Source organism: Varroa destructor, unplaced genomic scaffold (genome assembly GCF_002443255.2).
Source record: "Varroa destructor unplaced genomic scaffold, Vdes_3.0 BEIS01000001.1, whole genome shotgun sequence".
NCBI lineage: Eukaryota > Metazoa > Arthropoda > Arachnida > Mesostigmata > Varroidae > Varroa > Varroa destructor.
Genome location: NW_019211454.1, coordinates 25,204,171 through 25,219,294, shown reverse-complemented (window position 1 = coordinate 25,219,294; position 15,124 = coordinate 25,204,171). Strand labels below are relative to the sequence as shown.

Sequence of the window (15,124 nt, the reverse complement as noted above, 5' to 3'; positions counted from 1 at the left end):
GAGTCTCCAACTATTCAAATTATTGTTATCTTCAACAGACAAAGGTTAAGGGGTAGAACGCGTACTGTATTTCGGCCATAAACACGAAGACACTCCCGAACCCTTCAGGCAAGGCTGCAAGTGTAGTTAAATCACCAACTGTGCTTTCAGGGGGACAGAAAAGCTGCACTGTACACTGGAGAATTTCCATTAAATACTGCGTACAAGTACGTGTTGACCACATTAGGTACAGCGAGCACTTCATAGGCGTATCTCGAAACTTTGCCTACATCTAGAAGTCCCGACAAAGCTCGGCACTTGGCAGTCCGCGCAGGTGCAATTCTCACAGTGAAGTCTAAGTATCCGAATACGAATGTTTACGTCTTCTAACAGTGAACGGTTCTCACCCTGAAACTTTATTCTATCTTCGGTTACGCTCGTTGGAAACATATCGATAACCAAACTCCTTCATGCTTAGGAAAGTCGGTGTCGGGATGGTATTAACTATTCAGCGACCGGAATTCGCGAGCAGGTGCCGAAGAGTCACAATGCAGCCCAAGTTCAGCTGATCAATGCTGGCGATGGAGCTATTGGCAATGATCAGAGAGGCAGAATTAGAAGGCAGCCTTTAATTCCGAATCAGAAGCTTGAACATAGACTGCTACGAGACTACGTCGCTGGCCACGTAATGCAACGACGTTGTTCTCCATTAGGGACAGCGTGAGGTCGCCTTCCTTGTGATGGTAGAAAGCGAAGATCCCTTTGTCAAAGCGCCCTGTTCCGTTTCTCATCAGTGCAGGGCTACTGCATCTGGTGCTTTGCAGTCCCGGCTGAAAAGGGGAATAGAGGGCACGTGTGTTTTTTGAGCGGAGTCGCGAGGTGAAGCTACTTGAAGCGTCTGACGCTTTCCTAGAAAGTTTTTCAGCGCGGAGCCGAAGCGCACCACAATGCTGTCGTTCATCATTGGCAAAGTTGAAGAAGGATCGCATTGTCCGAGAATCGTTCAGAGATTTCTCGCGTTGTACGGTCAACCTGCAAGTTTGACTTTTATCCTTCTAGCTCCATCATCCGATCAAAGAGAATACTTTTTGACTCGAAAATGTACTAAATATATCCATTAACTAGAGATAATCAATGCAACTTTAACATGCACAAAGAGAGACGTTAATCAATGGAATGCTTACTTTATCTCGTTCAATTGCAGGAAGTTTATTTTGATACCGTATCCTCTTTTCATGTATTGTTATATATATATATATATATATATATATATATATATATACGAAACAAAACGAACTCCATAAGGTGTTTTGTCGGCAAGGGGACGCTAAATTGCAGCCCTGACAATATATTTGATACACATATTTGAAACAATATAGTTTAGCTTGTGATTATTTTCTTGTGTGTCTTTCTAATGGCTTTTCGTGTACACATCAAAGCTACTATGAACACTATTATCATACAGTATATGACAAATGTGGTTCAACAATGGAACAAGATAAATATTGAACTCTTTTTTAGCAATTTGTGAGAATTAAATTGGTTAGTATTCCGGTCTGGCTAACACAATAGTTGGCTCAATTTGTTTTCCGCTAGCCAGGTCATGAAATAGCTTCAAAAGAAACACATTATATATTTCTTAGAATAGGCTACTAACTCCAATGGTAGAGTTTTAAAGTGCCTTGAGCAGTGCAATGAAACAGCTGAATCGGGTGGCGAAAATGTAACGGAGTCTGTGTGCCATAGACCCGCGATTTGCGTTACGGATGGATTCAACTAGAGCGAATGGAACTACTAAATCGAACTACGTAATACGGCTCGAAGCATGGCCAATTTCTGGTACAGACACACATTTCCCATATGGATAAAAGCTCGGTAACGAACTTTCTATTTGTTTTCTTTTAAATCGCTATCGTCCTAGCGCACAGATCGAAAACATTTTTACCGTTATCGAACAGACAGGTCCACACAAACTTATGTAAGCCTCCTGGCGGAAGAAGAAGAAGAAGAAGAAAGAAACGAACCCCCCTCCCTCCCACCTTAGGATTTCAAGTTAGAAAGCATAGACCATAGCCTGGTGAGGCACCAAACATTGGTAGATTCCTCTGGTAGAGACCAGTTGTGGTGTTTTTAGTTGACCATGTTGCCCCACGTTCCCTCCGTTCGTTCATACACCTCTACCCAATTCCTTGCTCTTGATCCGGCCGCTGAGCTCACTCTTTATGCGCGTCCGGCTTTTTCTCCTCAACACGAAGCACGTTCCGCCCGAGGCGGGTCGAGTGGGCTTTGCGCTTCTCATTCGCGGCCATGCCGGCGGTAGAAGCAGCGGCAAGGCAACGTTAGGAAACCAGCAATGGGCTCCACCGACCGCCAACACCGCCGTAGCTCCGTCTGTAAAAGAAGAAGACTTTGGGATGGTGAAGTAGTACAGCTTTTTCTCGTTTTCCATTCCCGAATTTGACACCGCTACCGCGTTTTGCTTCTGGTAGGTGAAACAGCCGGTAGAGTAGCGGCGGCAGGGGAGAGAGGAGTTCCCGTCCGCCTGTCTCCCTAGGGCGGGCGGAAGAGCGGTCCAAGCCTGAGCCGCTGCCGCCGTGGCACAAACGCCGTCGGGTTGCACCAACAGCTTCAGTACAATGGTGCCACCAGCAGAAAGCGCCTGAAAAGGCAGAAGCAAAGAGAGCTGCTAGGTGGGTAGTCTGAGCGCTGTGCTGTCCTTGGTACGCTGCGTCTTCTGTCAGCTCAGACCAGCGTCGGACTACCGGGCGCAGCCAACAAGACGCTCCTACCGCCGAAAAGCAACTATAAAAATGAGCAAATCAATGCGCCTCCTTCGGCCCAGGTCTGCTTGGCCCCTCACTCGCCGGTGCCCCTGCCAGCCTCAACGCAACTAACCCCCTACCCCGCCTCACTGCTTCGTCAGACTCCAAGCAAAAAGACTCCGTTCTTACAATGGCACAACTGCTCTCTCAATGTTTATCCCGCAGTCCTATGTGGAGCTCAGCTGCTTACCGCTTGTGGTGCTCCAGCATTTGCTGCAATTCGAAGTCCGTCGTCTCCCCCAACGACAGTCGACGCCCAGGACCGTCGTGGCCGTTGGCACAAGAGGTAGATGCGACAGGCCGCTAGGGGGCGTAGGGTAGTTGGGGAGTAGCGCAGGGCTTTCACCAAACCGAAGGCCTTTTTAGAGTTGAGCCTTTGCCAGTTGAAGTAATGGTATGGAGCGTATGAGGGAAAAGGACGATTGTACAAAAGTATAACGAAAGGGGGACAAGAGTTGCTCAGACGCCGGGATATAGAAAAAAAAAAAGACGACTGGTGTATTCTATTACGGCCTCCACTGCTACTCAACGCCCATATGATGGAACGAGAAGAGATATTGAACATACAGCTCTGGTATAACTGGCTTCGCTCCCGTCTGTTACTGTGAGTGTAGGTCTTTGCACGCGTATGGCTTGCACTGCATCTTGCGCCTATAGAAGTCACTTTCTGGCAGATATGAAACGATCATAGAGATTGCCGTTTCTTGTCTAAATGTATATGTTGGTAGAATTGCTAAAAGAACACGATATTAGTGTATAATATGTAGTCTCTGTATCTGACCTGCGGTTTAGTCAGTCAGAATTAAAAAATATGAGGATTGATTTTCACGTTTGAAGGACAATCTTCTTTTCTTTTGACATGAAGGAGAACATGCCTCAATGAGTCGTCACAAAAATAATAACTACTTTATATACATTTTTCATGATAGTGCACCCAACCTCAATTTCCCAGCTTCATTTCTTCGACTTCGGGTTGGTATTCAGTGCGTACCGTTCTACTCACCCGTTTACTAAACCACTGGAAAAGCACTTGTTGATAACTCAAGTTGCTACTTCAAGCTGAAAGGATTTGTGTTATTGGCGTGCAATGTAAATGAACGTTTCAATATCTGGAAGTTGTAACGGTGAACAAAATAGATCGATTTTATCTAGCAAGTCGACTTTCTTTTTTGGACCTTTTGAGATATTGATAGAATAAGATAGTCTTTTACTAGCTCCCACGTAGAAAATAAAATGCCTGTCCCATCGGGGTTGCTGCCCTAAATATTTACATTGCTAGAACTGCTAAAAGATCAAAATATTCATGTATCATTTGTTGGTCAAACATCACTATGTAGGATCGATGCTATACTACTAACAACAGTGGAATAACTATTATTATTACACGGATCTAACTATGAGCGCATAACATGCAGTTGTTTGTAACTGATCAATTGATTAATTGTTTTGTGACTTTTATCTAGGAATAATAACAACTATTATAAAGAACGGCAATGGTGGTAGTAATTGTCACCTTACTTATCTAATTATTGACAACTATGTACAGAGATCAGAGAAGGGCACGTGCTATAAATAAACGTTGGTCGCAATAGCCAAAGTAGATGAAAAAACAATAGTCGTTTACATAAAATAGATTTTCTACCTGAATAATTGTATTATTTCGCTAATAATAATTTATGCCTTAGGTCGTATTGTTGCAAGGCAAATAAGCTTGTGTGTGTTCGGACCGCTAGCTGAATTGTGTATAGATAAAATTCTCTGAAGAAAAATCATATATTGTATATCTATTTCTAAAATAAACCAAACAAATAACTATGAATTTTTATTTTAATGCAGGGAAGGTTTGCCTCTAGAGACATCACTGATTAGCAAATGTCCTTATTGTACTGCATTTCACTATAAACCCAAGCTAGCCTCGAGTAATATTTCGACATGTTTTGGATATGTACCGAATTCTGGGTACTACAAGCATGCTATAAAGACGAACTCTCTTCTTCTCAGATTGCCAATAAAGCGATCGGCGCACACACGAATTCACCTTAACGATATTCGATCTATAGATTCTTGTCCAGGAAGTGGAAGTATTCTATGCTATTATTTCGATATTTGAATTTTACGTCTTCATCTGATCTAAAGCAGGTGAATGGTGTCTGGCGTGGGAACAAAGGTCGTATTGTTTAATATTACGGACACACAGGGCGAACACAACCAGTAGGCAGTTTAGGATGTAGACGCAAAAATAACAATATATCTAGGTAAGGCCTGGCTACATGTTCATTCTACGAGCACGTAGGCCACTGATAAAAATAAGTAATAAACATAATATATAATTGCAATTATTAGTATATGCTTTTTAGCGAGCTTATTAGATCATAAAAACAGATAATGTTAATTAACCAGCAATGTAAAATTATGGCCTGAATTAGCGATATCGCTGTACAAAATGTTCTTCCTACATCATCTGTATCTGCAAACACATGGTGGGATATCTCAAATCTATATTGAGGAACACATAAATGTGTAATTTGTTTTGTAGTGACTAATCTTAGCAATGAACATTGAAGGATCACGGTCATTTACAGAGAAGAACAGATTCGGAATTACTGGTGTCATTAAGTAGGTAAACGCTTCAATCTGAGATTGTCGAGGCGGCTGGTACAGCTGTCTCCGAATTTGCCTTTAAGAAACAACATTTTTCATGCATTTAAGTTTTGACAGGTACACCCCCGATGCCTATGCCTGATTCTGCCCTTATCTTGCCCTCAGTTGTTCCTAGTAATGGACTAACTATTTAGCTTTTCTCAGGCGCCGTGAAAGCATTATCTAGGTTTATTAAGTCAAGATCTAAGCACTTAGAGTAGGAAAATAAACTACTGTATCGTAAAAGTGTTTCCCTAGGTTGGACAAGCAAGAAATTAGCTTGCTAATTAATTAAATATTATTATTTAAGTGACGTCATGCACGCCTTGTTTTATTGAATATATTCAATACACACTTTACATACGTTATACTAGTGCACACGCTGTTCCGATACGTTAACAGACTTGATGCTCGGTTTCTATTAACTCATTTTCCTAAGACAATCAACGGTCTTCAGAATATAGAAGCTTAATTAAAACCGCTAAAATTAAGCGAGCTTTCTAAAGTACCCTACGGCTGCTACTTATTTCTATTCTAATAACTCACAAAGCATTATGTTAATAGTATTACATTTGAAAGCTTCCAGTTTCGTGTCGTGAGTTACGTTCACCCTTGAATGTTTCATCGAGTTTAATTCCCACACCGTATGATACAATTTCACTTCACTTTAAAACATTACATATTGCACTATTTACTTGAAGTACGGTTGCGTTTCCAGTGCAATCTGTCCAGTACAACCGGCACATGGCTTATGCTTTCTAGAAAAAAATTGAATCAACATCTTAGCTAGGCATGCAGGCTAAGCCAAAGTTAGGTGGTACGTATCGATTCGTAAAACTTTATTTTGGTAACTGGTGGTCAACTACTTTCTCGGAGCGCTACTTTATAGGGTTACCGGTTTGCCAGCCTGGACTGCTACGATCTACATATATAATCATATATAACTGTAGTACTGTTCAAATGAAGTGTTGTACATTCCTCATTCATCTCTGTCTCGTTGCAGCGATGATCAGCTCCTACAAAAATATTGGAACCACAAATTGTAAAATGCATCTTAGTGCATTACCTACCAGTATGACATACGCGTATCTGCTGTTTTATCGAGCTTGCTTTCTAGATCAAGTTGTTGAGACTGTACGGGGCATGCCGACTACTCTTTGTTACCTCTGCTTCCGAGCATCATCATCTTCACTAAACAGATCAAAGTGACACGGCTGGGGATGTGGCGGAGGCGTAGGAGGAGAAGAGAAACGAGATAGCGGCTGAAGTGAGGAGGAGAAAAGCGAGAACGAAGAGGGGGAGAAGGAGGGGATGACTGGAGGAGGCTGACAAAAAGCAGAAATTATTCACGAATAATTCATGAGCGCCCCACTTAGCCCCAGTGGACTGCCGCAGGGAGTTTACGTTGGTAGGGCTAGGTACGCCTTGGACTGGCTACCCCATTACATCCACCTCGTATGTATGAGTGAATCCGTAAGTGGTAAGCGGCGCGCCGGGCAAGGAAGGGGCCGCTCAAAAGTCCTTTTCCGCAGGTGGCAAGCATGAGAATGCGTCACCAGTATGAGCCGGGCGGCGCTCCGCTATCGTTACCATTTGGCCGCTACATACCTATGGACAGCCAATGCTTTGCTGGCTGAATTTTTGGCAGGCGTATAACTGAAGCCCACTCGCCCATTGCACGCCGACGATGACGGGGTTTGCTTCATTTCCATAGGCGACTCTCTATTTTCATAGACTAGCAATGATTCCCGCTGGTAACTAACAAGAAAAAGCTGCTACTTTACCATCTGTCCTACCCGCCCAATGACGAGTCCGCATATTTATTTAATTTTATTATAAACTACGAAAAAGGATGTGTACTTTCGACGTAAGAGTTCTTGCTTCGTTGTGTACCATAAACAGGCTATCACCACAAAAGCATTAGTACGCGCCCATTAGCATGCAATAGCCTTCTGCCTTTTTTGGTCATTCAACGTAGAAATCTATGGTGGACATTTGCTTTTCTTCAATTAAACATAGAAGAATCGAATTAAATAATATGCTCTACAGAGGCTCAATTTATTAAAAACTATCGATGCTACTAAAAAAGCTGTACACTTTTTTTTAAAAAGTCATTGATTATGTCCGATTTAATATATCAAAACCAAGTTAACTAGACGCACTGCATACGCTATTGCAGAGGCAGGTCAACAATTTGGTCTTCTTCCTTTACAGTTAACTCTTTTAGCTTACGTACCATGCTGGCGTGAAGTTACGCCAAATCAGCCGATAAACAAATGAATCGAACTTTTTTTTAAATATATTATTTTAAACCAGGGGAAACACAATGACCCATATAACACGTGCCGCATCGGAAACATGCAGCTCTATTGCCTGCTGATAACAGAATTCAAATATTGCCTCCATCGAGTTTTTAATCCGTTATATAGATATAAGCTTATCCGCAAGATTAATGTCATTACGGAAGTTGATGTACTAAACCATACGGTCTGAGGTAAAAGTTAGTTTAGAAATTTGTAAAAATGGAAGCGCTCTTACAGCAGATTTGCAATGGTATTTTTAAGGCTCAATTATTACCTGTTGTCTCCTTTTTTCGCTAAGAAGCTCTTTTATGTTAGCTGTATCACATTCAACAAGGATGCGATAAATTTCTGCCATGCTCGCCATGTTAGACGGTGCTATCTATGTTGGTCAGTTGTCATTAGGGTTTCGATCGTTGTTGAAATATTGGGTCGGCACCCAGTATATTCACTAGGACCGAACAAGAGTCAACATCCTACTTTTGGCAACAGCAATGAGACTTGAGGATGTTGGCGGACGAGGCAATCGTAATACTCTACAACACAAATGAGATAACATTTCTCAAATCTATTATGTTATCGGATCATCAAAATCACTATCGTCAATCTGTCGACCAGGACATTGGTGGAGGGACCTATTTAGCTTGTTTTGACTGCGAAAATCGATAGCGCCACCAGCTTATTTGTCTGCTACTAAATTGTTCTCTTTTAATAAGGCTCCATTGCTATAAAAAAAAAGACATATTAATTAAATAGATCTCATTAAACAGGCACCTTAGGTTTTATAGCTATTTGGGTAATGAAACACATTTAACTAGTCCATTTGCATTGTATGGTGACATTGCAACAATAAAATCTATATTCGGAACTTTGTCTTTACAATTCTATGAAAGGGGCACATACTAAAAGATGCACCTTAAAAGATCAAAGTTGTTGTAAATCACTTAATTAAAAAACTACTGAAACGCGTCTTGTAAGGAGTGAGCCCAATTAAATACTGTATAGCTTCCTGTTTCATACAAAAAAAACCAACGAAGGATGTCAAATGCTGTCGTGCTGATGTTATGACCATCGTACCTCTCGGTCGCATCTCGTTCTCTGTTTAGCTTATAACGACAACCCTTAGCCTAACGGTTACCCTTTTATAATTTATTATTATACCACAACTAGTACAATTATCTAGCCATGATGTTAGCCTATTCATATTAAATAACAGAAAAAATGCTTATTCTGAAAAAAATCACAAGTATTATAGGATGATCGAAAAGTAAAAAGAAAAATAAACTTCTAATTCGCACAAGAGGTCCCTGAAGTTTCGGGTGTAAATCCATGATATTTGTTTTCATTGCGGATGAAGTGAAAAGAAACGCTTACTATCTCAATTAAAAAAAATATAGTACACTAAAGCTTTATAGTACAGTTTGCTGTTCCCTACTAAATGCTTCTCACAATACATATACATTCATATAGGTAGCGTGCGATACCGTACCCCAATTGAATGCTGTTTGACCTTGCCAATTGTCTTCTAACGAGCTCGGCTATAACTTCGTGAAAAAATCGCCAAAGTTCCTGCCACAGCGGAGGGAACTATTACCTCCATAGAGAGTCTAACTATTAGAGCGACAATCTGAAAAGCAACTACCAACAAAGTAGAGCACATCTGCCAGGCGAAAGCCTGTCTCAATTGTCCCAATCGCAAACCACAGAGCGCGAACAAATCATGGCAAGTCGCCAATTTTCCGCTATAGTTCGGGAGGTCTGTGCATACCGTACTAGCAACTGCCGTTGCGGCTGTTGCCGCCGTTATTTCATTATCGGTAAAACTTTCGCTGCTGCTGTATAGCTGCGATAGCTATTCGACCAATCCAGTTCAGCTGTAATGGCCCTGTCTCATCCGTGTTTCCTCTGGCTCCTTACAGAGCAGAACGAAAATATGGCCAGGCCCATAGATCCATAGAATACCAGTCTAATGTACCTAGCAGCTCATATTGCAGCAAACTGAGCCCTCGACACATCGAGAAAAAGCGTGAAAGCAAGTGATAAATACAGACTCTACCACAGCAGTGAGTCGAGCAACATAATGATACAAATACGTTGCTTTCTTAAACCGGGTCAGCAGCTAGCCAGACGCCCGCGCTCTACCTAAAATCAACATCAGTTACAACAGCAACTCATGCTGTTTGGGCGCTATCAGTACTACGGCGCGGATATCGGACCCCCCACGGCGCTGCGATAGACCGCAGCCAGTGGCCATCAGCAACATGATCAAAATCAACGCTACTATCACCACCATTATTTTCATAAGCGTCATCAACAATTGCTAGGACAGTATCACTTGGCGAAGCGCGCCATTAGCAGACGATATGACTTCGTCTCTATCCTCTCGTTGAATCGTTGTTGTGATGAAGTATTAAACTTGAATGGCAAGACATATACATTATTATTTAGACGTTCGCCATCGAGCATATTTATGCTAATAATTTAGAGCCATTCCAGTACATTTTCTTTGTGATAAAAGCTAGCTAGGATTATTTCATGGTACCTGATCCCTTTGGCGGGCTGAGCTTAAAATAGACGACGCAGTATCCGCTCCGCTAAATGGGATAGGCTGGCGGGCATTTTGTCAACAAGCTAGATTTCGCGATTTGATCTCGTGGAGCTTGGACGTGTCTGCCTCGTGGTGGTCGAATATAACTCAAAGCAGCGACAAGCCAGTTGCGAAACGCCAATCTGCGTCAAGGATCGGTAACGTTTTGTAGAGTGAATCAGCATCCTTCGAAGCGAAGAAGCAGTATTTAACGACGACCAAGCCACCGAGCGACATTTAATAAGTGAGTGAATAAAATTCTGACATCCGCCCCGAGTGGTTGTGCTTAGCCTGACTGGTTAACCCAGTGTCAATGTGAAGACTAGCATTATTAGCATAGACTAATGGCGTAGACATAATAGATTTTTTGTGTTATTGTTTCATCTAATCTTATTGGTTGACTGTTGAATTTCGTGTGTGTTGACAACTGCAGCAATTATCGTCATGTCTGGACGGGAATGCTTCCGCTGCCATAAGTCTGGCCATTTTGCCCGTGAATGTCCGGAGGGCCACGGCGGTTATGGGGCCGGTGACCGTGGTTACGGAGGAGGCCGTGGTGGATATGGCGGTGGAGGCCGTATGGGCGGCGGTGGCGGCGGCGGCGGTGGTGGTAGCCGGGGCTGCTTCAACTGCGGCCAGGACGGACACATGGCGCGCGAGTGCCCTACCGCTTCCTCAGGCCGTTCGTGCTACCGCTGCCAACAGCCTGGACACATTGCCCGCGACTGCAATTCTAACTTGTAGGGTAGGTAGGTGACAGCTCGGCCACCCGCGAATCGGATCCTCATTTCGTCGTATTAGCTGCTACGCACGCACGCATAAAGATAGCAAGCAATTACTGGATTGAATGCAACGTGCTTTAGCAGTGCATGTTACCAAAACGGCGATTTGTCTGACAAATCCGCGAGGAGGCCGACTCATCCCCTGGTGAATCGTGGCGTGATCATCCATATTTCTTCCGTATATTTTTCTTCGGCCACACCGCCAGGATATTAGCCTACAAACACATGAAAACAAGAAACTAACAACAAAAATCCAACCCCAAAACTTATCGCCCGCTCTAGCAGCGGCAGTGTATCGTGTTGTACCGTGTTTCCCCCACCTATGTGACTGTCTTGTTTGTGACGGGGGATAGGAGGTTGTTTACCGAAGACTTGAATATTCCGCCGCTACGGTATAGTGGTGTGGCTGCGACCTCTAGCGCCGACCGCTTGTGAACACAACTGCGTTAGTCTGATTTTAGTTAAATCATGATCTACTACCAGCATCATGGTCTTAAGCAGCACGCGCTTACGTTGCTATGATAGACGCGAAGGCGCTTGTTGTCCATGGTAGTAGTAAGACAAGAGCAAGTAGCAACAGCTACGGCAGTGAGTGGTCATAGCGTCGGCCATGTCCATTATAATGCAGACCGCGCGCGCGGCTTGTCGGTAGCGGTAGCAGAATTAGCAATGTAACAGCAAAAACAACAGCGGCTGTTCAACAACTACTACTGTAATTGCTTCTATCGACTTGGTTTGAGGTGTTATTGATAACGAAATGACGCAGAAACACTCCAATTAACATTTATACTCCCATATCCTCTTGCAGACAACAAGCAGAACATGCGCAACAACACCATATATATATATATATATATATATTCGTCACGATCCCATATATATATTACACATAAATACACACATCTTTTGCGCAGCAGAGCCGGGGTTGGACAATGAAAACGAGACGAAGAACTTTAAATAAATATACATATATAAAAACAGCCACCACAATAAATATACATATATAAAAACAGCCACCACAATCTAAGGACGGGTTTTCAAATCATTGTTACCGTGGAGAAGAAACATTCATGTAACATTAGAGATGTCGAAAGGGAGAGAGAGAGCGAAAGGGCGTGGGACCTACACTCAGCAAAAACAACAGCAGCGGCAGCAACTTCAGTTTGTTGGTCAGAAGTGGAAGAGGTTAAATAGCCAATAAAAGGACCAATGCAAGCGAAGCGCTCTCTCCCGTAGCAAAACGCACCTGTATATGACATATTATAATATCTGAGTCAGCCAGGAACACATACACCATAGCAGCAGCAATGTGAACAGAGTATAAGATATTGATGAAAATAGGGAAGTAATGATAAAAATAGCAGTAATATCGTGTGGGAAATGGGACGCCTTGTCAAACAATATAGACGAAGTGGTAATCAATAATCAATTATAAAATGAAGTGAAGGTGAATCGTATCGGAGTTATAATAGTGATGTAATATGTGAGGGAATAGCAATTAACGTGGTGAAGTAAGAGGGATCATTGTAAACGCGACACAAATATGAGCTAGAGCGGCATGCGAAACAACGATTGTATAAGCGACAAAAGATGTATCAGATCTCTTGATGTGAAGTTTTATATGGAAGAAGCACATCTATGTAACGGTATAACAATTAATGAAAAACAAAAACCAAAAGTATTGTGTAGGCGATATTGTCTATAATATCTACATATTGTGTATCTAACGAAAGCGATGGATATGTATATGAAAAGACAATAAAACAGAAAAACGAAAAATAGGGACGATGTCGTGGGTGAAAACAGACCCACGCCTATGGGATGCGAAAGAGAAACGATGCGTTGCTGGTGTAGGACGACACAAAGTTACAGGAAGTCGACGAGGAGACAGGCGTACGATGGTGAAAAAACAGCGGATTATCGTGTATGTATGAAAGAAACGTTAGGACGGGGGAAAAGAAAACGGTGTACTGACTATATTTTTGTACATTATACAACGAGAAGAATGGCAAAAAGAACACGAAAGACACAAGATAGATAGCACTTGCGGAGTGCTTAAACCAAGAGACTAAAAAACCAGAAAGAAAACCGCCTCTAAAATGGAAAATAAATTAAGAAATGGTGATTGCTGTCCGATTTGAATTCGCTTAGTTATTAAAGCAGAAGAACGATACGAGGTATTCGCCGCAGGCTGGTATAATTTCGTGTCTGTTTCAGACGGTTTAAGACTGTTCTGTTCCGGAGTTGTTTTGTGACAATGAGTAAAATGTATGAAATGTAAATATGACACACAGTTTTCTATTTCTATTAGAAAATTGTCAAACTTGTCATCTAAGTAAAAATATTCAACACAGTATCATACGGAGCAGCTGGTGGAATTAGCTAAAATAAGAGACACACTCGTTGCGTGTATATCACGCTTATTGATTTGGCGCCAAAAGTAATATTTCATCAAACTCGTGGTAAAAAACCGAAGTGAAACTAGTTTTAGGCGTACCTATTCTTTAACGCAATATGTTGTAAGAGTAAGCCCAATCATCGACAGAGTCGAATTGGTGTTATTTACAGGAAACGACAATTAATTCGGTCGTGTTAATTTCAGCGGGTTTGTCTATCTAGTTAATTTTGGTACCGATTCAAATCTGTATTGTACATTAGCTAGCTTCCACTCTAGCAAAGACGTGTATAAAATACCTCAAGCATAGCGCAAGTATGGAGTGGATATATGTTATAATTTTGCCTTAAATATTAGCGTTCTCAGATTGAAATTACAGTGGATTGCGATCAAGCCATATTGAACGAATATTAAAATAGTAGCGAATTGCGTAAGGGCATGTGGCATTATCGACAGCGAAAATGGCCAAATCGCTGGAATGAGATAGTAAACGGATGATGGTTTGACTTGAATCCACTATTTTATACAGCCATTCGATTCGTTCAAAGAAGAAAGTTATATACTTTATGCTTTTATTGTATCAGATTAATGTGGTAAGACGGTAAAAAACCATAGAATTTTGCATAATGCATATTAACGTTACGTATCCTAGATGTACGACCTAGATGTCCAATCAAAAGCTTGACAGCAAACACAGAACGGGTAAGTGAATCATTTTAATCTCACATTGTAGGCGCCATTGATATGTTCACATAACTTATGTTTGATTTTCTAATTTCGAAAAGGGAATAGCATCAGTGTGAAAAATAAAGCTTTCATTTATAAACTATAACGACAAATATACAAATGACTTAGTTGGGTTTTGGTATACTTGATGGTGCTTTTCATCGATTTATTTGTTAAACAAAAATTTAAAAAAAAATATGAGTGAACTTTAGAATGAATGGAACGGTTAGGCTTTTACTAATTCATGTTATTATATGATGTGATCCTAGCTACACGGAACAATAAGATAGAGGGGTATATGATCGCTTCAGGGAGTTAAAGATGTTGATATTAATCCTGTTAGGTTCTAACCATTACACGGTAACTATGCAGTTAATTCATGAGCTTTTCAAGTATAAATATAGATATTTCTAGATGTAGCAATTGCCGTTTTGTTACAAATCAAAAACCATTTTTACATAAGTTCCGTGAAATTGTTTTGAAAAAGCCAAATAAAAATCTAATCCGAGTGATTTTACCTCGAAAATTACATATTCTAAAAGCTGTAACAATTCAATTAAGCAATAAAGTAAGTCGTCTAAAATTTCATGGGTGTTTGATAATTATTAATGTATTAATTAACATGGGAGTATTTAAAGAATTGAAATTTATGAATAAGTTAAAAGTTAAGTCTTGAAGAGTTGTGCCCTCGTTTTTGCGAGAAGAGCCTCGTTTTTATAATGTATTGCGTGCCCGTCCGCAGTTGAAGCTCCTTGTTGATTTCGTCATTCTTGCAAAATTCGTAAATTACACTTGAGGCATTAAAGTGGCGATCTATTATTTGTTTGATTTTCAAATACGTTTCTCAGGCATTTATTAGGTGGTTACATTCGATAATTTGGTATTCGCACCAT

General features: G+C 41.3%; 1 protein-coding gene across 1 annotated transcript; it reads left to right on the top strand.

The window, feature by feature from the left end:
* Positions 1-10,366: 10,366 nt before the first annotated feature.
* On the top strand, positions 10,367-13,252 carry LOC111243231 (uncharacterized). Its single transcript, XM_086988348.1, has 2 exons — positions 10,367-10,572; positions 10,762-13,252. The coding sequence occupies exon 2, from the start codon at positions 10,773-10,775 to the stop codon at positions 11,070-11,072; it is 300 nt and encodes a 99-aa protein (XP_086844474.1). The 5' UTR covers positions 10,367-10,572; positions 10,762-10,772; the 3' UTR covers positions 11,073-13,252.
* Positions 13,253-15,124: the final 1,872 nt, after the last annotated feature.